Consider the following 27,301-nt stretch of genomic DNA (forward strand, 5'->3'; position numbering starts at 1 on the left):
TTCCCAATGCAATAGTGACTTTATTTAATTTTCGGAGACAAGACCTTTCACAAGTGTTTTATGATTTTCTTAGAAAATGTTGAAAAAAGGAAAAACCTCGAATTTGGAAAGTTTGAAAGATTATTCTAAACAAAATCAACTCAACACAAGAAACTCGTTTAAGATTTGCCTTCAGTCAGAGGCTTGAATTGAAGATCGTAAATGATTTCGAAGCCATCGTTGTACGTGTAGAGCTTACGGTCATTGGGGTTGTAGGAAAGACTGTGAATGTTATCCAAAATCTTCTCAAATGGGATTCTCAGATGACGTTCCTCACCCGTGTTGGTATCGTACATGTAGAATATCTCTTCTTCCCTAGTGCTGAGGGTCCTGGTGGCATACATGACCCCACATACCATGAAGGCATTGGTAACACTTGGCTTGTATACCGAGGTGGTCCACGTTCTGATCACATGAAGGGACGTTGCATTCACCAATCCAATGACCATGTTACCCAGAACATCTTCCCTCGAATAAAGAGCCCACAGTCCATATTCATCCACTTCCAGGTCTATGTCTTGGTTCTTGGACGAGGCGTAGGAAAATCTGGTGGCAACATTCGAATAGGTCATAATATCTTGCTTGTTAGTTTCCAGATTGGTTTTGCAGACATCCCTGGTGTGACAGTGATAGTACAAGGAATTGTTGTATAGAGTTAAACCACTACCTCTACCAGAAGTAGTCTGCTGGTCTTTGTAGGTTTTGTACTGTCTGAGGTCTTTATAGGATTTATAAAGTCGCACATTACTGAAGTAGGAACTACTATCACCAACCAGGACCCAATATAATTCACTGGTAGAACCAAAATGTGACTCTTTCCCCCATCCACCTATCTGGTAGGATGTTCCTCTCCAGTTGACCTGGACGATATGTGGTTTGCTGACATTCATAATCTCACCATGTTCACAAGTGCCTGGTAATGATAAGATCAGTACAATCATAAACTAGATATGATGAAATGTCTATAGAAGACACAAGAACTTGGCTGGATTAAAATGAAACTAGAGTGAAACCCTTGCTTGAGGTTTTGCTAAATGTAATGATCGGTCAGTGTTATCTATATAAAGGTCATTGTATAGGGAGGGGGAGGAGATAAGCTGTGACATCATCTATTGTCAGTAGTGATGTAATGATGGGTCAGTGTTATCTATATAGAGGTCATTGTAAAGGGAGGAGGAGGAGATAAGCTGTGACATCATCTATTGTCAGTAGTGATGTAATGATGGGTCAGTGTTATCTATATAGAGGTCATTGTACAGGGAGGGGGAGGAGATAAGCTGTGACATCATCTATTGTCAGTAGTGATGTAATGATGGGTCAGTGTTATCTATATAGAGGTCATTGTACAGGGAGGGGGAGGAGATAAGCTGTGACATCATCTATTGTCAGTAGTGATGTAATGATGGGTCAGTGTTATCTATATAGAGGTCATTGTACAGGGAGGGGGAGGGGATAAGCTGTGACATCATCTATTGTCAGTAGTGATGTAATGATGGGTCAGTGTTATCTATATAGAGGTCATTGTAAAGGGAGGAGGAGGAGATAAGCTGTGACATCATCTATTGTCAGTAGTGATGTAATGATGGGTCAGTGTTATCTATATAGAGGTCATTGTACAGGGAGGGGGAGGAGATAAGCTGTGACATCATCTATTGTCAGTAGTGATGTAATGATGGGTCAGTGTTATCTATATAGAGGTCATTGTACAGGGAGGGGGAGGAGATAAGCTGTGACATCATCTATTGTCAGTAGTGATGTAATGATGGGTCAGTGTTATCTATATAGAGGTCATTGTACAGGGAGGGGGAGGAGATAAGCTGTGACATCATCTATTGTCAGTAGTGATGTAATGATGGGTCAGTGTTATCTATATAGAGGTCATTGTACAGGGAGGGGGAGGAGATAAGCTGTGACATCATCTAGTGTCAGTAGTGATGTAATGATGGGTCAGTGTTATCTATATAGAGGTCATTGTACAGGGAGGGGGAGGGGATAAGCTGTGACATCATCTATTGTCAGTAGTGATGTAATGATGGGTCAGTGTTATCTATATAGAGGTCATTGTAAAGGGAGGAGGAGGAGATAAGCTGTGACATCATCTATTGTCAGTAGTGATGTAATGATGGGTCAGTGTTATCTATATAGAGGTCATTGTACAGGGAGGGGGAGGAGATAAGCTGTGACATCATCTATTGTCAGTAGTGATGTAATGATGGGTCAGTGTTATCTATATAAAGGTCATTGTAAAGGGAGGAGGAGGAGATAAGCTGTGACATCATCTAGTGTCAGTAGTGATGTAATGATGGGTCAGTGTTATCTATATAGAGGTCATTGTACAGGGAGGGGGAGGAGATAAGCTGTGACATCATCTATTGTCAGTAGTGATGTAATGATGGGTCAGTGTTATCTATATAGAGGTCATTGTACAGGGAGGGGGAGGAGATAAGCTGTGACATCATCTATTGTCAGTAGTGATGTAATGATGGGTCAGTGTTATCTATATAGAGGTCATTGTACAGGGAGGGGGAGGAGATAAGCTGTGACATCATCTATTGTCAGTAGTGATGTAATGATGGGTCAGTGTTATCTATATAGAGGTCATTGTACAGGGAGGGGGAGGAGATAAGCTGTGACATCATCTAGTGTCAGTAGTGATGTAATGATGGGTCAGTGTTATCTATATAGAGGTCATTGTACAGGGAGGGGGAGGGGATAAGCTGTGACATCATCTATTGTCAGTAGTGATGTAATGATGGGTCAGTGTTATCTATATAGAGGTCATTGTAAAGGGAGGAGGAGGAGATAAGCTGTGACATCATCTATTGTCAGTAGTGATGTAATGATGGGTCAGTGTTATCTATATAGAGGTCATTGTACAGGGAGGGGGAGGAGATAAGCTGTGACATCATCTATTGTCAGTAGTGATGTAATGATGGGTCAGTGTTATCTATATAAAGGTCATTGTAAAGGGAGGAGGAGGAGATAAGCTGTGACATCATCTAGTGTCAGTAGTGATGTAATGATGGGTCAGTGTTATCTATATAGAGGTCATTGTACAGGGAGGGGGAGGAGATAAGCTGTGACATCATCTATTGTCAGTAGTGATGTAATGATGGGTCAGCGCTATCTATATAGAGGACATTGTACAGGGAGGAGGAGGAGATAAGCTGTGACATCATCTATTGTCAGTAGTCATGTAATGATGGGTCAGTGTTATCTATATAGAGGTCATTGTACAGGGAGGGGGAGGAGATAAGCTGTGACATCATCTATTGTCAGTAGTGATGTAATGATGGGTCAGTGTTATCTATATAGAGGTCATTGTACAGGGAGGGGGAGGAGATAAGCTGTGACATCATCTATTGTCAGTAGTGATGTAATGATGGGTCAGTGTTATCTATATAGAGGTCATTGTACAGGGAGGGGGAGGAGATAAGCTGTGACATCATCTAGTGTCAGTAGTGATGTAATGATGGGTCAGTGTTATCTATATAGAGGTCATTGTACAGGGAGGGGGAGGGGATAAGCTGTGACATCATCTATTGTCAGTAGTGATGTAATGATGGGTCAGTGTTATCTATATAGAGGTCATTGTAAAGGGAGGAGGAGGAGATAAGCTGTGACATCATCTATTGTCAGTAGTGATGTAATGATGGGTCAGTGTTATCTATATAGAGGTCATTGTACAGGGAGGGGGAGGAGATAAGCTGTGACATCATCTATTGTCAGTAGTGATGTAATGATGGGTCAGTGTTATCTATATAAAGGTCATTGTAAAGGGAGGAGGAGGAGATAAGCTGTGACATCATCTAGTGTCAGTAGTGATGTAATGATGGGTCAGTGTTATCTATATAGAGGTCATTGTACAGGGAGGGGGAGGAGATAAGCTGTGACATCATCTATTGTCAGTAGTGATGTAATGATGGGTCAGCGCTATCTATATAGAGGACATTGTACAGGGAGGAGGAGGAGATAAGCTGTGACATCATCTATTGTCAGTAGTCATGTAATGATGGGTCAGTGTTATCTATATAGAGGTCATTGTACAGGGAGGGGGAGGAGATAAGCTGTGACATCATCTATTGTCAGTAGTGATGTAATGATGGGTCAGTGTTATCTATATAGAGGTCATTGTACAGGGAGGGGGAGGAGATAAGCTGTGACATTATCTATTGTCAGTAGTGATGTAATGATGGGTCAGTATTATCTATATAGAGGTCATTGTACAGGGAGGGGGAGGAGATAAGCTGTGACATCATCTATTGTCAGTAGTGATGTAATGATGGGTCAGTGTTATCTATATAGAGGTCATTATACAGGGAGGGGGAGGAGATAAGCTGTGACATCATCTATTGTCAGTAGTGATGTAATGATGGGTCAGTGTTATCTATATAGAGGTCATTGTACAGGGAGGGGGAGGAGATAAGCTGTGACATCATCTATTGTCAGTAGTGATGTAATGATGGGTCAGTGTTATCTATATAGAGGTCATTGTACAGGGAGGGGGAGGAAATAAGCTGTGACATCATCTATTGTCAGTAGTGATGTAATGATGGGTCAGTGTTATCTATATAGAGGACATTGTACATGGAGGGGAAGGAGATAAGCTGTGACATCATCTATTGTCAGTAGTGATGTAATGATGGGTCAGTGTTATCTATATAGAGGTCATTGTACAGGGAGGGGGAGGAGATAAGCTGTGACATCATCTATTGTCAGTAGTGATGTAATGATGGGTCAGTGTTATCTATATAGAGGTCATTGTACAGGGAGGGGGAGGAGATAAGCTGTGACATCATCTATTGTCAGTAGTGATGTAATGATGGGTCAGTGTTATCTATATAGAGGTCATTGTACAGGGAGGAGGAGGGGATAAGCTGTGACATCATCTATTGTCAGTAGTGATGTAATGATGGGTCAGTGTCATCTATATAGAGGTCATTGTACAGGGAGGGGGAGGAGATAAGCTGTGACATCATCTATTGTCAGTAGTGATGTAATGATGGGTCAGTGTTATCTATATAGAGGACATTGTACATGGAGGGGAAGGAGATAAGCTGTGACATCATCTATTGTCAGTAGTGATGTAATGATGGGTCAGTGTTATCTATATAGAGATCATTGTACAGGGAGGGGGAGGAGATAAGCTGTGACATCATCTATTGTCAGTAGTGATGTAATGATGGGTCAGTGTTATCTATATAGAGGTCATTGTACAGGGAGGGGGAGGAGATAAGCTGTGACATCATCTATTGTCAGTAGTGATGTAATGATGGGTCAGTGTTATCTATATAGAGGTCATTGTACAGGGAGGAGGAGGGGATAAGCTGTGACATCATCTATTGTCAGTAGTGATGTAATGATGGGTCAGTGTCATCTATATAGAGGTCATTGTACAGGGAGGGGGAGGAGATAAGCTGTGACATCATCTATTGTCAGTAGTGATGTAATGATGGGTCAGTGTTATCTATATAGAGGTCATTGTACAGGGAGGAGGAGGGGATAAGCTGTGACATCATCTATTGTCAGTAGTGATGTAATGATGGGTCAGTGTCATCTATATAGAGGTCATTGTACAGGGAGGGGAGGAGATAAGCTGTGACATCATCTATTGTCAGTAGTGATGTAATAATGGGTCAGTGTTATCTATATAGAGGTCATTGTACAGGGAGGGGGAGGGGATAAGCTGTGACATCATCTATTGTCAGTAGTGATGTAATGATGGGTCAGTGCTATCCAGGGGCGGACTGGGAATTTAAAGTGGCCCTGGAAAAAACTGTTAAAGTGGCCCCATTCTGTGGGCGGAGTCAAAACAAGTAGGCGTGGTCATGTGATATGGGTGGAGTTACAAACTGTTTATAGATGGTCTAAATAAACATGTACCGCACAGAGAAAGAAATTCATACTACCTTCCTTATACAGGAATAAAGCTTCTTTTTTTAAGAGAACACAACTTAATACTACACTACCTTTTCCGATAAACAACTACTTTCCGATGTAACTACTATAATACTGCCCCCTATGTACAAGAATATAACTACTATAATACTGTCCCCTATGTACAAGAATATAACTACTATAATACTGCCCCTATGTATAAGAATATAACTACTATAATACTGCCCCCTATGTACAAGAATATAACTACTATAATACTGCCCCCTATGTACAGGGATATAACTACTATAATACTGCCCCCTATGTACAAGAATATAACTACTATAATACTGCCCCCTATGTACAAGAATATAACTACTATAATACTGCCCCCTATGTACAAGAATATAACTATTATAATACTGCCCCCTATGTACAGGGATATAACTACTATAATACTGCCCCCTATGTACAAGAATATAACTACTATAATACTGCCCCCTATGTACAAGAATATAACTACTATAATACTGTCCCCTATGTACAAGAATATAACTACTATAATACTGCCCCTATGTACAAGAATATAACTACTATAATACTGTCCCCTATGTACAAGAATATAACTACTATAATACTGCCCCCTATGTACAAGAATATAACTACTATAATACTGTCCCCTATGTACAAGAATATAACTACTATAATACTGCCCCCTATGTACAAGAATATAACTACTATAATACTGTCCCCTATGTACAAGAATATAACTACTATAATACTGCCCCTATGTACAAGAATATAACTACTATAATACTGTCCCCTATGTACAAGAATATAACTACTATAATACTGCCCCCTATGTACAAGAATATAACTACTATAATACTGCCCCCTATGTACAAGAATATAACTACTTTAATACTGCCCCCTATGTACAGGAATATAACTACTATAATACTGCCCCCTATGTACAAGAATATACCTACTATAATACTGTCCCCTATGTACAAGAATATAACTACTATAATACTGCCCCCTATGTACAAGAATATAACTACTATAATACTGTCCCCTATGTACAAGAATATAACTACTATAATACTGCCCCTATGTACAAGAATATAACTACTATAATACTGTCCCCTATGTACAAGAATATAACTACTATAATACTGCCCCCTATGTACAAGAATATAACTACTATAATACTGCCCCCTATGTACAAGAATATAACTACTTTAATACTGCCCCCTATGTACAGAAATATAACTACTATAATACTGCCCCCTATGTACAGGGATATAACTACTATAATACTGCCTCCTATGTACAAGAATATAACTACTATAATACTGCCTCCTATGTACAGAGATATAACTACTATAATACTGCCCCCTATGTACAGGAATATAACTACTATAATACTGCCCCCTATGTACAGGAATATAACTACTATAATACTGCCCCCTATGTACAAGAATATAACTACTATAATACTGCCCCCTATGTACAGGAATATAACTACTATAATACTGTCCCTATGTTCAGGAATATAACTACTATAATACTGCCCCCTATGTACAAGAATATAACTACTATAATACTGCCCCCTATGTACAGGAATATAACTACTATAATACTGCCCCCTATGTACAAGAATATAACTACTATAATACTGCCCCCTATGTACAGGAATATAACTACTATAATACTGTCCCTATGTACAGGAATATAACTACTATAATACTGCCCCCTATGTACAGGAATATAACTACTATAATACTGCCCCCTATGTACAAGAATATAACTACTATAATACTGCCCCCTATGTACAGGAATATAACTACTATAATACTGCCCCCTATGTACAAGAATATAACTACTATAATACTGCCCCTATGTACAGGAATATAACTGCTATTATACTGCCCCCTATGTACAGGAATATAACTACTATAATACTGCCCCCTATGTACAGGAATATAACTACTATAATACTGCCCCCTATGTACAAGAATGTAACTACTATAATACTGCCCCCTGTGTACAAGAATATAACTACTATAATACTGCCCCCTATGTACAGGAATATAACTACTATAATACTGCCCCCTATGTACAAGAATATAACTACTATAATACTGCCCCCTATGTACAAGAATATAACTACTATAATACTGCTCCCTATGTACAAGAATATAACTATTATAAGCTACTATACAACACAGCTACATACAGCCGCCTCGCCCCAGTTTCGCATGTAACATACACCTCAGTCACACCAGCCACGCAGTCCCATGCAACATACACACCAGCCATACGGTCCCACGAAGCATACACACCAGCCATACATTCCCACGTAGCATACACACCAGCCATACATTCCCAAGTAGCATACACACCAGCCACACGGTCCCACGTAGCATATACACCAGCCATATATTCCCATGTAACATACAGACCAGACATACGGTCCCACGTAGCATACACACCAGGCACACATTCCCACGTAGAATACACACCAGCCATACATTCCCACGTAGCATATACACCAGCCATACATTCCCACGTAGCATACACACCAGCCATACATTCCCACGTAGCATACACACCAACCATACGGTCCCACGTAGCATAAACACCAACCATACGGTCCCACGTAGCATACACACCAGCCATACGGTCCCACGTAGCATACACACCAGCCATACGGTCCCACGTAGCATACACACCAACCATACGGTCCCACGTAGCATACACACCAGCCATACGGTCCCACGTAGCATACACACCAGCCATACGGTCCCACGTAGCATACACACCAGCCATACGGTCCCACGTAGCATACACACCAGCCATACATTCCCACGTAGCATACACACCAACCATACGGTCCCACGTAGCAAACACACCAACCATACGGTCCCACGTAGCATACACACCAGCCATACGGTCCCACGTAGCATACACACCAGCCACACGGTCCCACGTAGCATACACACCAGCCATACGGTCCCACGTAGCATACACACCAGCCATACATTCCCAAGTAGCATACACACCAACCATACATTCCCATGTAGCATACACACCAGCCATACATTCCCAAGTAGCATACACACCAGCCATACATTCCCACGTAGCATACACACCAGCCATACATTCCCACGAAGCATACACACCAGCCATACATTCCCACGTAGCATACACACCAGCCACACGGTCCCACGTAGCATACACACCAGCCACACGGTCCCACGTAGCATACACACCAGCCATACGGTCCCACGTAGCATACACACCAGCCATACATTCCCAAGTAGCATACACACCAACCATACATTCCCATGTAGCATACACACCAGCCATACATTCCCAAGTAGCATACACACCAACCATACATTCCCATGTAGCATACACACCAGCCATACATTCCCACGTAGCATACACACCAGCCATACATTCCCAAGTAGCATACACACCAGCCATACATTCCCACGAAGCATACACACCAGCCATACATTCCCACGTAGCATACACACCAGCCACACGGTCCCACGTAGCATACACACCAGCCATACATTCCCACGTAGCATACACACCAGCCATACATTCCCAAGTAGCATACACACCAACCATACATTCCCATGTAGCATACACACCAGCCATACATTCCCATTTAGCATACACACCAGCCATACATTCCCAAGTAGCATACACACCAACCATACATTCCCATGTAGCATACACACCAGCCATACATTCCCACGTAGCATACACACCAGCCATACATTCCCAAGTAGCATACACACCAACCATACATTCCCATGTAGCATACACACCAGCCATACATTCCCAAGTAGCATACACACCAGCCATACATTCCCACGAAGCATACACACCAGCCATACATTCCTACGTAGCATACACACCAGCCATACATTCCCACGTAGCATACACACCAGCCATACATTCCCACGAAGCATACACACCAGCCATACATTCCCAAGTAGCATACACACCAGCCATACGGTCCCACGTAGCATACAGACCAGCCACACGGTCCCACGTAGCATACACACCAGCCACACGGTCCCACGTAGCATACACACCAGCCACACGGTCCCACGTAGCATACACACCAGCCATGCGGTCCCACGTAGCATACACACCAGCCATACATTCCCACGAAGCATACACACCAGCCATACATTCCCACGTAGCATACACACCAGCCATACATTCCCACGTAGCATACACACCAGCCATACGGTCCCACGTAGCATACAGACCAGCCACACGGTCCCACGTAGCATACACACCAGCCACACGGTCCCACGTAGCATACACACCAGCCATACGGTCCCACGTAGCATACACACCAGCCATACATTCCCACGAAGCATACACACCAGCCATACATTCCCACGTAGCATACACACCAGCCATACATTCCCACGTAGCATACACACCAGCCATACGGTCCCACGTAGCATACACACCAGCCACACGGTCCCACGTAGCATACACACCAGCCACACGGTCCCACGTAGCATACACACCAGCCACACGGTCCCACGTAGCATACACACCAGCCACACGGTCCCATGTAGCATACACACCAGCCATACGGTCCCATGTAGCATACACACCAGCCATACATTCCCACGAAGCATACACACCAGCCATACATTCCCACGTAGCATACACACCAGCCATACATTCCCACGTAGCATACACACCAGCCATACATTCCCACGTAGCATACACACCAGCCATACATTCCCACGTAGCATACACACCAGCCACACGGTCCAACGTAGCATACACACCAGCCACACGGTCCCACGTAGCATACACACCAGCCATACGGTCCCACGTAATATACACACCAGCCATACGGTCCCACGTAGCATACAGACCAGCCATACGGTCCCACGTAGCATACACGCCAGCCATACATTCCCACGTAGCATACACACCAGCCACACGGTCCCACGTAGCATACACACCAGCCATACATTCCCATGTAGCATACAGACCAGCCATACGGTCCCACGTAATATACACACCAGCCATACATTCCCATGTAGCATACACACCAGCCGTACATTCCCATGTAGCATACACACCAGCCACACGGTCCCACGTAGCATACACGCCAGCCATACATTCCCACGTAGCATACACACCAGCCATACATTCCCACGTAGCATACACACCAGCCATACATTCCCATGTAGCATACAGACCAGCCATACGGTCCCACGTAATATACACACCAGCCATATATTCCCATGTAGCATACACACCAGCCATACATTCCCATGTATACAGCCACTTACCACTTACCGGGGGGGGCAATCGCGGGGGGGGGGGCGATTGAGGGGGGGGGGCGATCGAGGGGGGGGGCGATCGCGGGGGGGGGGGCGATCGCGGGGGGGGGCGATCGCGGGGTGGGGGGGGCGATCGCGGGTTGGGCTGTGTGGTCTCTGTGAGCTGAATGCTCACAGCAGTGCTCCGGCCTCCAAACCTAGCAGGGAGAGATGGGCCCGCGCGGGGGACGTCATGAGGCGTGTCACGTGATGACCCTGGCATCAGAGAGCAGAAGCACAGCAGGGGGAAGTCCCGACCTCCCCTTCCTATGGTCCTCAGCGCGGTGTCCATCCTTACCAAGGTGAGTTAATGTTTTTTTTTTTCTCCGGCCCCACAGATGTCAGACCGGCCCTGGACCGGCCCCAAACGAGTTGGCCCACCGGGATTTCTCCCGGTGGGTCTTATGGCCAGTCCGCCCCTGGTGCTATCTATATAGAGGTCATTGTACAGGGAGGGGGAGGGGATAAGCTGTGACATCATCTATTGTCAGTAGTGATGTAATGATGGGTCAGTGTTATCTATATAGAGGTCATTGTACAGGGAGGGGGAGGGGATAAGCTGTGACATCATCTATTGTCAGTAGTGATGTAATGATGGGTCAGTGTTATCTATATAGAGGTCATTGTACAGGGAGGTGGAGGAGATAAGCTGTGACATCATCTATTGTCAGTAGTGATGTAATGATGGGTCAGTGTTATCTATATAGAGGTCATTGTACAGGGAGGGGGAGGGGATAAGCTGTGACATCATCTATTGTCAGTAGTGATGTAATGATGGGTCAGTGTTATCTATATAAAGGTCATTGTAAAGGGAGGGGGAGCAGATAAGCTGTGACATCATCTATTGTCAGTAGTGATGTAATGATGGGTCAGTGTTATCTATATAGAGGTCATTGTACAGGAGGGGGAGGAGATAAGCTGTGACATCATCTATTGTCAGTAGTGATGTAATGATGGGTCAGTGTTATCTATATAGAGGTCATTGTACAGGGAGGGGGAGGAGATAAGCTGTGACATCATCTATTGTCAGTAGTGATGTAATGATGGGTCAGTGTTATCTATATAGAGGTCATTGTACAGGGAGGAGGAGGAGATAAGCTGTGACATCATCTATTGTCAGTAGTGATGTAATGATGGGTCAGTGTTATCTATATAGAGGTCATTGTACAGGGAGGAGGAGGAGATAAGCTGTGACATCATCTATTGTCAGTAGTGATGTAATGATGGGTCAGTGTTATCTATATAGAGGTCATTGTACAGGGAGGGGGAGGAGATAAGCTGTGACATCATCTATTGTCAGTAGTGATGTAATGATGGGTCAGTGTTATCTATATAGAGGTCATTGTACAGGGAGGAGGAGGAAATAAGCTGTGACATCATCTATTGTCAGTAGTGATGTAATGATGGGTCGGTGTTATCTATATAGAGGTCATTGTACAGGGAGGGGAAGGGGATTAGCAGTGACATCATCTATTGTCAGTAGTGATGTAATGATGGGTCAGTGTTATCTATATAGAGGTCATTGTACAGGGAGGGGGAGGAGATAAGCTGTGACATCATCTATTGTCAGTAGTGATGTAATGATGGGTCAGTGTTATCTATATAGAGGTCATTGTACAGGGAGGGGGAGGAGATAAGCTGTGACATCATCTATTGTCAGTAGTGATGTAATGATGGGTCCTTGTTATCTATATAGAGGTCATTGTACAGGGAGGGGGAGGAGATAAGCTGTGACACCATCTATTGTCAGTAGTGATCAGGGGCGGACTGGGAATTTAAAGTGGCCCTGGAAAAAACTGTTAAAGTGGCCCCATTCTGTAGGCGGTGTCAAAACAAGTAGGCGTGGTCATGTGATATGGGTGGAGTTACAAACTGTTTATAGATGGTCTAAATAAACATGTACCGCACAGAGAAAGAAATTCATACTACCTTCCTTATACAGGAATAAAGCTTCTTTTTTTAAGAGAACACAACTTAATACTACACTACCTTTTCCGATAAACAACTACTTTCCGATGTAACTACTATAATACTGCCCCCTATGTACAAGAATATAACTACTATAATACTGTCCCCTATGTACAAGAATATAACTACTATAATACTGCCCCTATGTACAAGAATATAACTACTATAATACTGCCCCCTATGTACAAGAATATAACTACTATAATACTGCCCCCTATGTACAGGGATATAACTACTATAATACTGCCCCCTATGTACAAGAATATAACTACTATAATACTGCCCCCTATGTACAAGAATATAACTACTATAATACTGTCCCCTATGTACAAGAATATAACTACTATAATACTGTCCCCTATGTACAAGAATATAACTACTATAATACTGCCCCCTATGTACAAGAATATAACTACTATAATACTGCCCCCTATGTACAAGAATATAACTACTATAATACTGTCCCGTATGTACAAGAGTATAACTACTATAATACTGCCCCCTATGTACAAGAATATAGCTACTATAATACTGCCCCCTATGTACAAGAATATAGCTACTATAATACTGCCCCCTATGTACAAGAATATAACTACTATAATACTGCCCCCTATGTACAAGAATATAACTACTATAATACTGCCCCCTATGTACAAGAATATAACTACTTTAATACTGCCCCCTATGTACAGGAATATAACTACTATAATACTGCCCCCTATGTACAAGAATATAACTACTATAATACTGCCCCCTATGTACAAGAATATAACTAATATAATACTGCCCCCTATGTACAAGAATATAACTACTTTAATACTGCCCCCTATGTACAGGGATATAACTACTATAATACTGCCTCCTATGTACAAGAATATAACTACTATAATACTGCCTCCTATGTACAGAGATATAACTACTATAATACTGCCCCTTATGTACAGGAATATAACTACTATAATACTGCCCCCTATGTACAGGAATATAACTACTATAATACTGCCCCCTATGTACAAGAATATAACTACTATAATACTGCCCCCTATCTGAGAGGTTGTGTGCAGTGTGAGCTCCTGAGGTCTCCTCATGTCTGGAGCTAGCCCAGGGCGGGGCCACCCTGGGTGGGGAAGTTCCCCATGCAAGGCCCAGGCTCCAAGGCCTTCTCTGGGAAATAACTCCCAGACACCAAAACTAATGGATGAGAATCCTAAAATCTCCGGTACAGTAAGTCATGTCAGCGGCTCCAGTTCTGCCAGAAGCAGTGAAGTAAAGAATGAAGAGTTTGTGAAGAAAGAAGCAGCAGTAAGTTCCAGTTTGGTGAAGTCACCTACCAGTGTGAATGTGCAGCAGAAGCCAGTGAGTGGGAACACAATGTCGGGTCATCCAGGACAGAGGAGCGAGCAGGTTGTGCAGGAGCAGAGGAAGCCTCCAGCCCCGGCCTCACCTGTGCCGTGTACACCTCCATCAGCCAGGCAGAGGAGGACATCTCTGGAGAAGCAGACCTTGCTGGAGAACCTGCAGCAGCCTGTACTGATCCGCTCTGAGCGCACAAGGTATGGGAGTGGAGGCAGCAAGGCCGAGACCAAACTAGCAGGGAGGCCTCAGGCTGCCACAAGTGCTGCTACTGGACAGTGTCATCCCCCAGCAGTAAGAGCCGCAGCGCGTCAGAACCCAACAGTGGCGCAGAGACCCGGACCCAACAGAGTGCCATCACCTACCACCTGTAAGAAACCTGCAGCAACTCCATGTGCAGCGGCTGAGCGTGCACCTGCAGCAACTCCCTATGCAGCGGCTGAGCGTGCACCTGAGCTCCTCCTGGCTGATCAGATCCCAGCACTGGTAAAGAGACTGGGAAACCTGAAGGAACAAAAACTGCTGCTACAAAAAAACATTGACTGTGCCTACAAGCTCAAGGCAGCAAACCCGGAGAGACATGAGCTGTTAGACAAGAAGCTGACCACCCTGGCCAAGCAGCTCGCTGACAATGTCGCCCAGACTGAGGCTGTCCTGGAGCAGATGGGTCCCCTGGCAGAGACCTACAGGAACCAGGAGCGCTTCCAGGCCCAGAGACATCATGGAGGAGCATCTAATCCGGCAACTGAGACCAAGGGGAAACCTATACTCCAGCCTGCGACTTTCCCATACCAGCAAGGGGATCTCTACAAGAAAGATAAAGCCATGAAACAGCAACCACCCACAGCAGAGGCACCACAAGTCCCAGCAGCCTGCAATCAGCAGAAGGATCACAGCCGTCCCTCTGATGTTACCAGAGCAGTGAAAACACCGCATGTCCCAGCATTCAGCGTGCAACGTGGACATCTGCCTGATGGTAGCGGTGGAGAACAAGCACCACAAGTCCCAGTTGACGGCTCACTGCAGCAGGACTGTGCACCTGATCCTGAAGGTAACACTGTGGCATCTGAGCAGGATCATCAGGACTCTGCTGGGACGGATTGTACTGACATTGATGGGACTTCAGTGCCTGATACTGCTCATACATCAGTGCCTAATGCTGTTTCTAATATCTGTGACACTGCTGCCCCCAATGTTGGTGATAATGCTGATGCATCTGTATCTCCTCCTGATAATACCATTGTGTGTGATAATGTTCCAGCAGGGGAAGCGCAGTCTGTGTGGGATGTTGCCATAGAGCAGGCAGAGCAGTGTATGGAGGCTGATGGTGGGGAGGGGGTAGTACAGTCTGATGCTCAGGACTTCCCCCCTCTAGTTGCTGAGGTATCAGACCCTCAGAGTGCAGGAGCCCAGCAGCCCCCGCAGCGCCCCCAGACACAGCAGGGTACTGGCCCTCACCAGTCTTCTTCTGGCAACGCCTGGAGCCGGGGTGCACCATCTTTTTCATCCGGCTCTCATTACACCGGTCAGGCATTTAAGAGGAGGAATGTGGTGAGATTTAGGCACAAAGGGGCCAAGGAGGACCTACCTGACAGGCGGTTTGTGGTCAGGTCGCTATTGTGTGAACAAATGGGTTTCTCGCCAAGTGACATTTTGGCAGTAATTAACCTCCCCGATCGCCAGGGATATGATGTGAGCTTTAAGCTGATGGGCAACCTGGACCGCTTTTGGGCCATCTTCCCCAGGTTTAGAGATGCAGAGGGGTGGAATAATTTCAGCTTCATCCCCATCTCTAAACTTGGTACAGTCACTGTCACAGTCATCTTCTGGAATGAGTCTGTCCCCCAGCAGGATATTGTCATCTGGCTCAAGAGGCACTGTGACCTCATGTCAGAGCTCACCAAGACCCGGGATGAGGACGGGATCTGGACAGGAGGGTGGAAGGTCCTGGTGAAATTAAGACAATATAACAACATAACCCAGCATCTGCCCAACTCCTTCTTCATTGGCCGGGAGAAGGGGGTATGTTTCTATCCAGGTCAGCCCCGTAGATGCTTCAAATGCGGTAGAGTCGGTCACATCGCCAGTAATTGCTCTGTGGTCAAGTGCAGCCTGTGTGGGGATATCGGCCATGTGAGTGCGGACTGCCAAAACATCAGGTGTAACCTGTGCGGTGAGATCGGGCATGCCCACAGGGATTGTCCCAATGCCTGGCACAAGATATGTAAGAGCTTCCCTGATGAAGACCTATTGGCAGGGGCAGATGACCTGGGGGAGGAGGAGGCTTTGTTATTAGGGTCAGATCAGGCTACGCCAGAACCTCAGCAGGTCCTAGAATCAAGTGATGCTGTACCAACACCAGACCAGCCTCAGACCCAAACCACAGAGGGAGATATGGAAGTTGTCCAGCAGGTTGCACCACCCTCAGTGCTCATTCCCTCTTCAGCCACAACATCTGCTAATAAGAGGAGGAAAAAAGATAGGTCCACCCGGAAGCCTGAGGGTGAGTGGACCACAGTTCACAAGTCATCAAAGATCAGAGTGGACAGTGGAACAGATATGACCATGACTGTGAATAGATTCAGTGTCCTCTCAGAGTCAGACGCAGAGGAGGAACTAGAGAAGGAACTGCAGAGGATGGTGGCAGAGTATGATGAGGATCCCGATGGTGACCCCCCCTCAAAACGGAGACCCCATAGGGTGGGGCCAGAGTCTGAATCAGACATGGAGACGGGTGGTGAAGAGGAGGGATCTGATCCAGATTTATGATGATGGGGACACTCTCTCTGCTTCTTGTTATAGCTCTAATGGCGAACTTTAATCTGAAAATAATATCTAGCAATGTCAACAGCATTAGGGCAAGAAGGACAAGACATGCGGTGTATGAACATCTACATTATCTCGATGCCGATGTCTTTTTCCTACAGGAGACTCATCTTAATAGTCTTAGTTTGTTAAAAGAAGCAGAGAGAGAATGGCGCTCCGGGCCGTCCATCTGGTCACTGTCTGTGGAGCCATGTGCCGGGGTCTCCATACTGTTTAATACACACGATGTCACCATTCACAGACTAACCGAGGTGTCGATGGGAAGATGTTTGGTGCTGGAGGTTACTATCCGAGGTAGAAGGCTCCGGCTTATCAATATCTATGGTCCACAGACAGTGACTGACAGAGTCAATCTATTTAATGACGTGAAGCCATATTTATTTACATCTCTCCCAGTCATCATGGCGGGTGATTTCAACGCCACTAGGACAGTGAGTGACAGACCCACTGGTAGGCCTCTTGCTAGGGACTCTAAGGTCTTAAATGATATTATAGCACAGTCAGGTTTGTCTGATGTCTTTGTGCAGGGTGGTAGGAAACCCAAATTTACCTACTCCTGTGCTGGGAGGCATAGCAGAATAGACCTAGCGCTGGTGACTCCCTCGGAGGTCATTGGGGATAGAAGTGAGAAGTCTGTCCCATATTCGGATCACCTGGCCCTTTACTTCTACTTAGGTAATACAGAACGGCCAGATATAGGAAGAGGCTTGTGGAGACTAAATTCTACCTTATTAGAAGATGTGTTTGTCCAGGAGCAAGTCCACTCTCTTATACAGGGTGAATCGGAGAGAGTGTATTTCTATAACCACATATCCGACTGGTGGGAGGACGTCAAGGAGGAGATCCGGTCCCTCTTGAAGAGACTGTCAGTGAAGAAGGGTAAGAATAAGTACAGCCAGTATCTCAAGCTGCGGAAAGAATTGGAGTCACTCTATTCGGCGGGTGGGGATGACAAACAAAAGATTGACCGACTGAAATCTGAAATAAAGCAGTATCAGTACAGCCGCTACACGTCCCTGGTTGTGGAGCGTGACTATGGAAACTTAGTCACGCCAGATCCATATGAGAGTTGCCGGGAACGTGTGGCTAAGAAATCGATCACAGGTCTCACTGACTCCCAGGGAGTTTTGCAGGAATCTCGGGAGGGTATCCTGGGGGTGGTGAGATCCTACTATGCTGAATTATTTCAGAAGAAGGTTTTGGATAAAGACAAAATGGCTCAATTCTTGGAGGCAACTCCAGGCCCTGATACTAGAGAATTGGACTTTTCTCCTTTGACAGCAGAAATAACAGAGGAGGAGGTTAAAGAGGCCATTGATAAGTTACATCTGAAGAAGGCACCAGGTCCTGACGGTATTACAGCAGAATTCTATAAGAAGTTCAGAGACCTCTTAGCCCCGATCCTTGTGGATGTGTTTACCAATTGTCTAAAAAATCACCTGATGCCTCCATCCATGAGAGTGTCCTCCCTTATTCTGCTGTCTAAAGGTAAGGAGCCTTGTGACATCAAGAACTGGAGGCCGATCGCCCTCTTGAATGTTGATAGGAAAATTCTGGCAAAAATCCTATTCTCTAGATTAGTCTGTTTGTCCCCGGCACTGTTGGCAGGCTCTCAGTACGGCACAGTAAGAGGGCGGAACATCTCTGGAGCAGTCATCTCGATAAGGGAGATGTTTGAGAGATGTAAAGCTCTGAGGTGTGGGAGATATGTTGTAGGTCTGGACCAGGCTAAAGCCTTTGACAGGGTTGATCACGATTATCTATGGGCCACTTTGTCAAAGTACGGTATTCCGGGACAATTTATAGATTGGCTGAGAACTTTGTATAGAGAGGCTGAGAGCTTTCCTCTGATCAATGGTTGGCAGGGGGACACTTTCGGGGTAGAGGCTGGGGTGCGACAAGGTTGTCCTCTGAGTCCACTGCTGTATGTGTTTGCTATCGACCCGTTCCTGAGATCACTGCAGCGGTGTGATTTTCAGGGGGTGCCGGTCCCCCATTGCTTGCCTTTGAAGGTAGTCGCCTACGCGGATGATGTGACTGTGGTGATATCTGAACCTCGTGAGGTGGAGATGCTGTCCACAGCCATCAGAAGTTACTCAGAGGCCTCCGGGTCTCTGGTCAACCTTGAGAAGAGTCAAGCTTTCTGGACATTGGATGCTGCTCCTGGCTTTGATCTGCCACAATTCGCCAAGGCCTCCACCCATATTAAGATCCTTGGGGTTAAATTCGGGAGGGAAGATAATGCCAAACTAAATTGGGAAGAGAAGTTGGATACCGGAAATGTAAAGGTTCAGCGATGGAAGAACTGGAGGCTGACCTATATGATGAAGACTTACCTGGTCCCTGTCTTCCTCTACGTCTCTGTCGTCTTTCCTTTGCCAGAATCTTTCTCCGCTAGGCTCTTTAGCCTGTTCTTCCAGCTTTTATGGGGGAACAGGTTGAACCCAGTAAAAAGAGGGATCACCTACCTGCAGAGGAGAGAGGGTGGGCTGGATATGTTAAATCCAAGGGTCTTCTTTGACTCCATGTTTCTGAAAGTTAATTTTGGAAGCCTGGACTCAAACAATGGTCTCCTGTGGGTAAGTAGTGTCAGGGACTGGATATTGCCTTTTGCAGAGTCTTGGGTGCGAGGCGGCAGTCTCAAGAGGGGCCGATGGACTCCTGGCTTCCTCCCCCAGTATCTGGTATATGGTCTGAAGTGTGTCAGGATGTGGAAGCTGGAGAAGTCCTACATTGTCAGTAACACCAGGAGGGATCTCTATACTAGGATATGTCGGGCTTTCTACCACTCCCCACTCGCTCTCAGAGACTGTGTGACCACCACCTTACAGAAGAGTCTCAGGTTCCTCAATGGGAAGCGACTTCCCCCCAAGTTGTTTGATATTTCTTGGTTGTCACTACATGGGAAGTTATTTGTGAGAGGGAACCTAAAGTTTGTGAGTGTGGCAGATAGGAAGTGTCCCCTGGGGTGTCAGCAGGAGGAGACGATGGAGCATTTCATCTCTGAGTGCTGGGGAGGGAGGAAGATCTGGAAGGAAGTATCTGACCTGCTGAACATCCCGAGGCTGCAATTCCTCCAGTACCCGGACATCATCTATGGCGTCCCATCTCCAGATGGTATTATAGATCCGGGAACCATGTATCTCATAATAACAGTGATAAAGTATTACCAATGGCATGCCAGAACCCGGGTGTCCCTGCATAGTGAGGACTATAACTACATGGCTGTGGTATCCCAAATATTGTCTGAGCTAAGGTGGATAAAATCACTGGAAGTCAGGAAAGACCAGAGAAATAGGAAATTATGGAGGAATATATCTGGTGTTTAATTTCTATATTTATTGATTTAGTTTTCTTCTTTTTCCTTTCCAGCAGCAGCTATGGACTCTAAGTTACATTTACTCTGAGTTTATATTTGTTTGATTCATAATTGTGTATACAGAAGAATGTATTTATGATTTTGTTTAATTGTATTTTGTTGGTTTTTACAATAAAAATTGCCCCCTATGTACAGGAATATAACTACTATAATACTGCCTCCTATGTACAGGGATATAACTACTATAATACTGTCCCCTATGTACAGGAATATAACTACTATAATACTGCCTCCTATGTACAAGAATATAACTACTATAATACTGCCCCCTATGTACAAGAATATAACTACTATAATACTGCCTCCTATGTACAGGAATATAACTACTATAATACTGCCCCCTATGTACAAGAATATAACTACTATAATACTGCCCTCTATGTACAAGAATATAACTACTATAATACTGCCCCCTATGTACAGGAATATAACTACTATAATACTGCCCCCTATGTACAAGAATATAACTACTATAATACTGCCCCCTATGTACAGGGATATAACTACTATAATACCGCCCCCTATGTACAAGAATATAACTACTATAATACTGCCCCCTATGTACAGGGATATAACTACTATAATACTGCCTCCTATGTACAAGAATATAACTACTATAATACTGCCTCCTATGTACAGAGATATAACTACTATAATACTGCCCCTTATGTACAGGAATATAACTACTATAATACTGCCCCCTATGTACAGGAATATAACTACTATAATACTGCCCCCTATGTACAAGAATATAACTACTATAATACTGCCCCCTATGTACAGGAATATAACTACTATAATACTGCCCCCTATGTACAAGAATATAACTACTATAATACTGCCCCTATGTACAGGAATATAACTGCTATAATACTGCCCCCTATGTACAGGAATATAACTACTATAATACTGCCCCCTATGTACAAGAATGTAACTACTATAATACTGCCCCCTGTGTACAAGAATATAACTACTATAATACTGCCCCCTATGTACAGGAATATAACTACTATAATACTGCCCCCTATGTACAGGAATATAACTACTATAATACTGCCCCCTATGTACAGGAATATAACTACTATAATACTGCCCCCTATGTACAAGAATATAACTACTATAATACTGCCCCCTATGTACAAGAATATAACTACTATAATACTGTCCCTATGTACAGGAATATAACTACTATAATACTGCTCCCTATGTACAAGAATATAACTACTATAATACTGCCCCCTGTGTACAAGAATATAACTATTATAAGCTACTATACAACACAGCTACATACAGCCGCCTCGCCCCAGTTTCGCATGTAACATACACCTCAGTCACACCAGCCACACAGTCCCATGCAACATACACACCAGCCATACATTCCCACGAAGCATACACACCAGCCATACATTCCCACGAAGCATACACACCAGCCATACATTCCCACGTAGCATACACACCAGCCATACATTCCCACGTAGCATACACACCAACCATACGGTCCCACGTAGCATACACACCAACCATACGGTCCCACGTAGCATACACACCAGCCATACGGTCCCACGTAGCATACACACCAGCCATACGGTCCCACGTAGCATACACACCAGCCATACATTCCCACGTAGCATACACACCAACCATACGGTCCCACGTAGCAAACACACCAACCATACGGTCCCACGTAGCATACACACCAGCCATACGGTCCCACGTAGCATACACACCAGCCACACGGTCCCACGTAGCATACACACCAGCCATACGGTCCCACGTAGCATACACACCAGCCATACATTCCCAAGTAGCATACACACCAACCATACATTCCCATGTAGCATACACACCAGCCATACATTCCCAAGTAGCATACACACCAGCCATACGGTCCCACGAAGCATACACACCAGCCATACATTCCCACGTAGCATACACACCAGCCATACATTCCCACGTAGCATACACACCAACCATACGGTCCCACGTAGCATACACACCAGCCATACATTCGGACGTAGCATACACACCAACCATACATTCCCAAGTAGCATACACACCAGCCATACGGTCCCACGTAGCATACACACCAGCCATACATTCCCACGTAGCATACACACCAGCCATACATTCCCAAGTAGCATACACACCAGCCATACATTCCCACGTAGCATATACACCAGCCATACATTCCCATGTAACATACAGACCAGCCATACGGTCCCACGTAGCATACACACCAGGCACACATTCCCACGTAGCATACACACCAGCCATACATTCCCACGTTGCATATACACCAGCCATACATTCCCACGTAGCATACACACCAGCCATACATTCCCACGTAGCATACACACCAGCCATACATTCCCACGTAGCATACACACCAACCATACGGTCCCACGTAGCATACACACCAACCATACGGTCCCACGTAGCATACACACCAGCCATACGGTCCCACGTAGCATACACACCAGCCATACGGTCCCACGTAGCATACACACCAGCCATACATTCCCACGTAGCATACACACCAACCATACGGTCCCACGTAGCAAACACACCAACCATACGGTCCCACGTAGCATACACACCAGCCATACGGTCCCACGTAGCATACACACCAGCCACACGGTCCCACGTAGCATACACACCAGCCATACGGTCCCACGTAGCATACACACCAGCCACACGGTCCCACGTAGCATACACACCAGCCATACGGTCCCACGTAGCATACACACCAGCCATACATTCCCAAGTAGCATACACACCAACCATACATTCCCATGTAGCATACACACCAGCCATACATTCCCAAGTAGCATACACACCAGCCATACATTCCCACGTAGCATACACACCAGCCATACATTCCCACGTAGCATACACACCAGCCATACATTCCCACGAAGCATACACACAAGCCATACGGTCCCACGTAGCATACACACCAGCCATACGGTCCCACGTAGCATACACACCAGCCATACATTCCCACGTAGCATACACACCAGCCACACGGTCCCACGTAGCATACACACCAGCCACACGGTCCCACGTAGCATACACACCAGCCATACGGTCCCACGTAATATACACACCAGCCATACGGTCCCACGTAGCATACAGACCAGCCATACGGTCCCACGTAGCATACACACCAGCCATACGGTCCCACGTAGCATACACACCAGCCATACGGTCCCACGTAATATACACCAGCCATACATTCCCATGTAGCATACACACCAACCATACATTCCCATGTAGCATACACACCAGCCATACATTCCCATGTATACAGCCACTTACCACTTACCGGGGGGGGCAATCGCGGGGGGGGGGGCGATCGCGGGGGGGGGGCGATCGAGGGGGGGGGCGATCGAGGGGGGACGGGCGATCGAGGGGGGGGGGCGATCGCGGGGGGGGGGGGGCGATCGCGGGGGAGGCGATCGCGGGGGGGGGGGGGGGCGATCGCGGGTTGGGCTGTGTGGTCTCTGTGAGCTGAATGCTCACAGCAGTGCTCCGGCCTCCAAACCTAGCAGGGAGAGATGGGCCCGCGCGGGGGACGTCATGAGGCGTGTCACGTGATGACCCTGGCATCAGAGAGCAGAAGCACAGCAGGGGGAAGTCCCGGCCTCCCCTTCCTATGGTCCTCAGCGCGGTGTCCATCCTTACCAAGGTGAGTTAATGTTTTTTTTTTTCTCCGGCCCCACAGATGTCAGACCGGCCCTGGACCGGCCCTGGACCGGCCCCAAACGAGTCGGCCCACCGGGATTTCTCCCGGTGGGTCTTATGGCCAGTCCGCCCCTGGTAGTGATGTAATGGTGGGTCAGTGTTATCTATATAGAGGTCATTGTACAGGGGGAGGAGATAAGCTGTGACATCATCTATTGTCAGATGTCAGCTTATACTCGAGTATATACGGTACTCGAGTACAAGCTGAGTGGGGCTTCTGAAGTACAGAAATTGTGCTGAAGAAACTGGCTTACACTTGAGTATTTATGGTATTTGATGGACATCTGAACCCTGAAGTGGGCCCTTACAATTTAGGTATATAGAGGTATAATATGGACTTACCGTACTTCACGTTCACAGGCGACTGACTTGTTCTACATTCATCCAGACGATTTTGTAAGGATGTAATTTGCCTGCGGACTCTTAGAATGTTGTTCTTGTCATGTGTCTCCAGTTGGTTCGCTATGATGGAGATGTTCTTCACCTGTCAAAAAATAACTTTAAGATGATCCGATACAGAAGTGAATGGTGCAGGTCATAAGAGTAAACTTTGTCATAAACTTTATTAGAGAAAAATGTTTCTGCTGCAATGCCTATTTTTTATTTAAATATAGTTCTGAAATCTTGACACAGGAGTAAGAAAAGGAGAGGAGGCTGAAGCTTAACGCCTTACACACCTGGAGAATATTTTACAAAAAATTCATCCATGTAAGGAGATAAATACATTCTCCTTGTGAATTAAGTCACTAGAATATTTAGTAACTTCTCCCTATCTATCCATTGTAGTTTCTGTTGTCTTAGTCCTATAGTTGTCCCATGGATTTATCACATATATGTTATCTATAGGGGACTCATTATGTGTCACATGACTCATCCCATGTGTTTTCCTATTCTTTTGGCCCATAGATACATTACGTAAAACTAATACATAGGTTGTACCATTCTAATGTGCCGATAGGGGTCGATTGTACTCCCGTTTATCTTCTCTCCCCTATTCCATAAAAAAATAAATTCGAAAAATTTAACCCATGGAATACCCTTTTAATTTCGTGTTCCAAGTTGCTGATCACCAGTTTAAAACTCTCATTGTTTTAGCTACTCTATGCTCTTGGTTCCATGACCATTAAATAATACAAGAGGTCGCCAGCCACTTACCTCTGTGAACAAGGCTTCTACTTTGTCATTGGAACCCTTTAAAGAAGATTTCAGTCCTATCACCAAGGACTCCATCTCACTGATCTCCAGCTTCAATATCTCAAAGTCAAGTTCACCTAAAGAAACTCCTTCCTTGTTCCATAGCTCCACCTGAGTCGTCAGGTTCTTTATATTTTCTAGGTAGGTGTCCAGCTTTTGTTGGTAGCCTTGTATCTGATAAATCAGAAGATAACAATGCATAAAGTACGGCAAGAAATTTAGATCAAAAAGAAATGAAGAGTTATGTAGAAGACAAAATTTGTGCAAAAAATGGTCCAGTTTTTGGAACTTATCTAATGTACATGGGGGCCTTCCAACCTTTTTAGTGTCCTGTAGATCCGTAAATATTTGTGTACAGAAGATTCAAGTGAAGTTGTTCTTGATTGAGCATTTACCTGACAGATATTGAAAATGTATAGGCACCTATAGAGGAAGGTGTTTGGCGGAAGTCCTCATCTATGAGTTGGATATGGTCTGGTGGAACGCAACGACCAGAAGGTCCTGCTCCGGGCATCTCCTCACACCCTGTAACCCCTGTTCAAGGATATGGACCTTAAATCTGTAAACCCTTCCCGTCCCCAACTCTACTTCAACTCATTCCAATTTAGTAAAGGAACTATACACCCCCTATATATATATATACACACACACGTTGGTGTTTTGTTTTGGTAAGCACCATATATCTCTGTACCTTATCAATTTCTTCCTGGAATCTGAGACTCAAGTTAAAATTGGATGTCTCCAGAAGCTCCATGCGTTCTGTAGGAAATGTGAAATCTGTTATGGCAAGAGAACAATGGCAGACCCTCTGATTATCTGTTGCACCAGCCATGACCTTCCACTTCGAAGGAGAATCATCTGGACTCTAGAAAGAGATTTTTTTTCCATCAAAGTCCTATCAACAAATTTTCCCCCAAAATGTTTACATCATGCTAAACTTTGGAGCCCCATAGGTTTTCGAATGTGATTAGCTTCCAACATGGAAGTCCCTCAACCCAAACATCTATAACATACATATATACAGGCAGTCCCCTGGTTATATACAAGATGGGGTCCGGAGGTTTGTTCTTAAGTTGAATTTGTATGTAAGTCGGAACTGTATATTTTATAATTGAAGTTCTAGACAAATTTTTTTTCTTTTGTCCCAGTGACAATTGGATTTTCAAAATTTTTGCTGTAATTGGACCAAGGATTATCAATAAAGCTTCATTACAGACACTTTATAGCTGATCATTGCAGTCTGGGACTAAAAGAAAGCATCCAGAGACCCTAACCAGAGGTCATAGTAGGCAGAGGGATCCGTCTGCAACTATGGGTCGTCTGTAAGTCGGGTGTCCTTAAGTAGGGGACCGCCTGTATATATATATCCTTTGAATGGTTTTAATGGCGTTCCCTACTTACCGATATAGCTGTCTGTGCCTGGCATACCCCAAAACTCAACCATAGTAGAAGGATGGTCTTCATCTTGTATCCGTCCTCTGTATACAACCCTTGATACCATTTGACTAGGTTTTTTTATACTTGTCTTAAAAGAAGGTGTGTT

At 45.0% G+C, this 27,301-nt stretch overlaps 1 protein-coding gene across 2 annotated transcripts; it reads right to left on the minus strand.

Moving 5' to 3' along the window:
* On the minus strand, positions 1–27,301 carry LOC140076972 (olfactomedin-4-like). 2 transcript variants are annotated; one of them, XM_072123786.1, is made up of 5 exons: positions 27,160–27,292; positions 26,450–26,623; positions 25,720–25,932; positions 24,907–25,048; positions 1–952 (listed from the first exon to the last, which is right to left on the minus strand). In XM_072123786.1, the coding sequence occupies exons 1-5, from the start codon at positions 27,220–27,222 to the stop codon at positions 159–161; spliced, it is 1,386 nt and encodes a 461-aa protein (XP_071979887.1). In that variant the 5' UTR covers positions 27,223–27,292; the 3' UTR covers positions 1–158. The 2 variants fall into 2 exon arrangements, with proteins under 2 accessions (XP_071979887.1, XP_071979888.1); XM_072123787.1 differs by lacking the exon at positions 26,450–26,623 and having other exon boundaries at positions 27,160–27,301.

Source organism: Engystomops pustulosus, chromosome 9 (assembly GCF_040894005.1).
Source record: "Engystomops pustulosus chromosome 9, aEngPut4.maternal, whole genome shotgun sequence".
Classification (NCBI taxonomy): domain Eukaryota; kingdom Metazoa; phylum Chordata; class Amphibia; order Anura; family Leptodactylidae; genus Engystomops; species Engystomops pustulosus.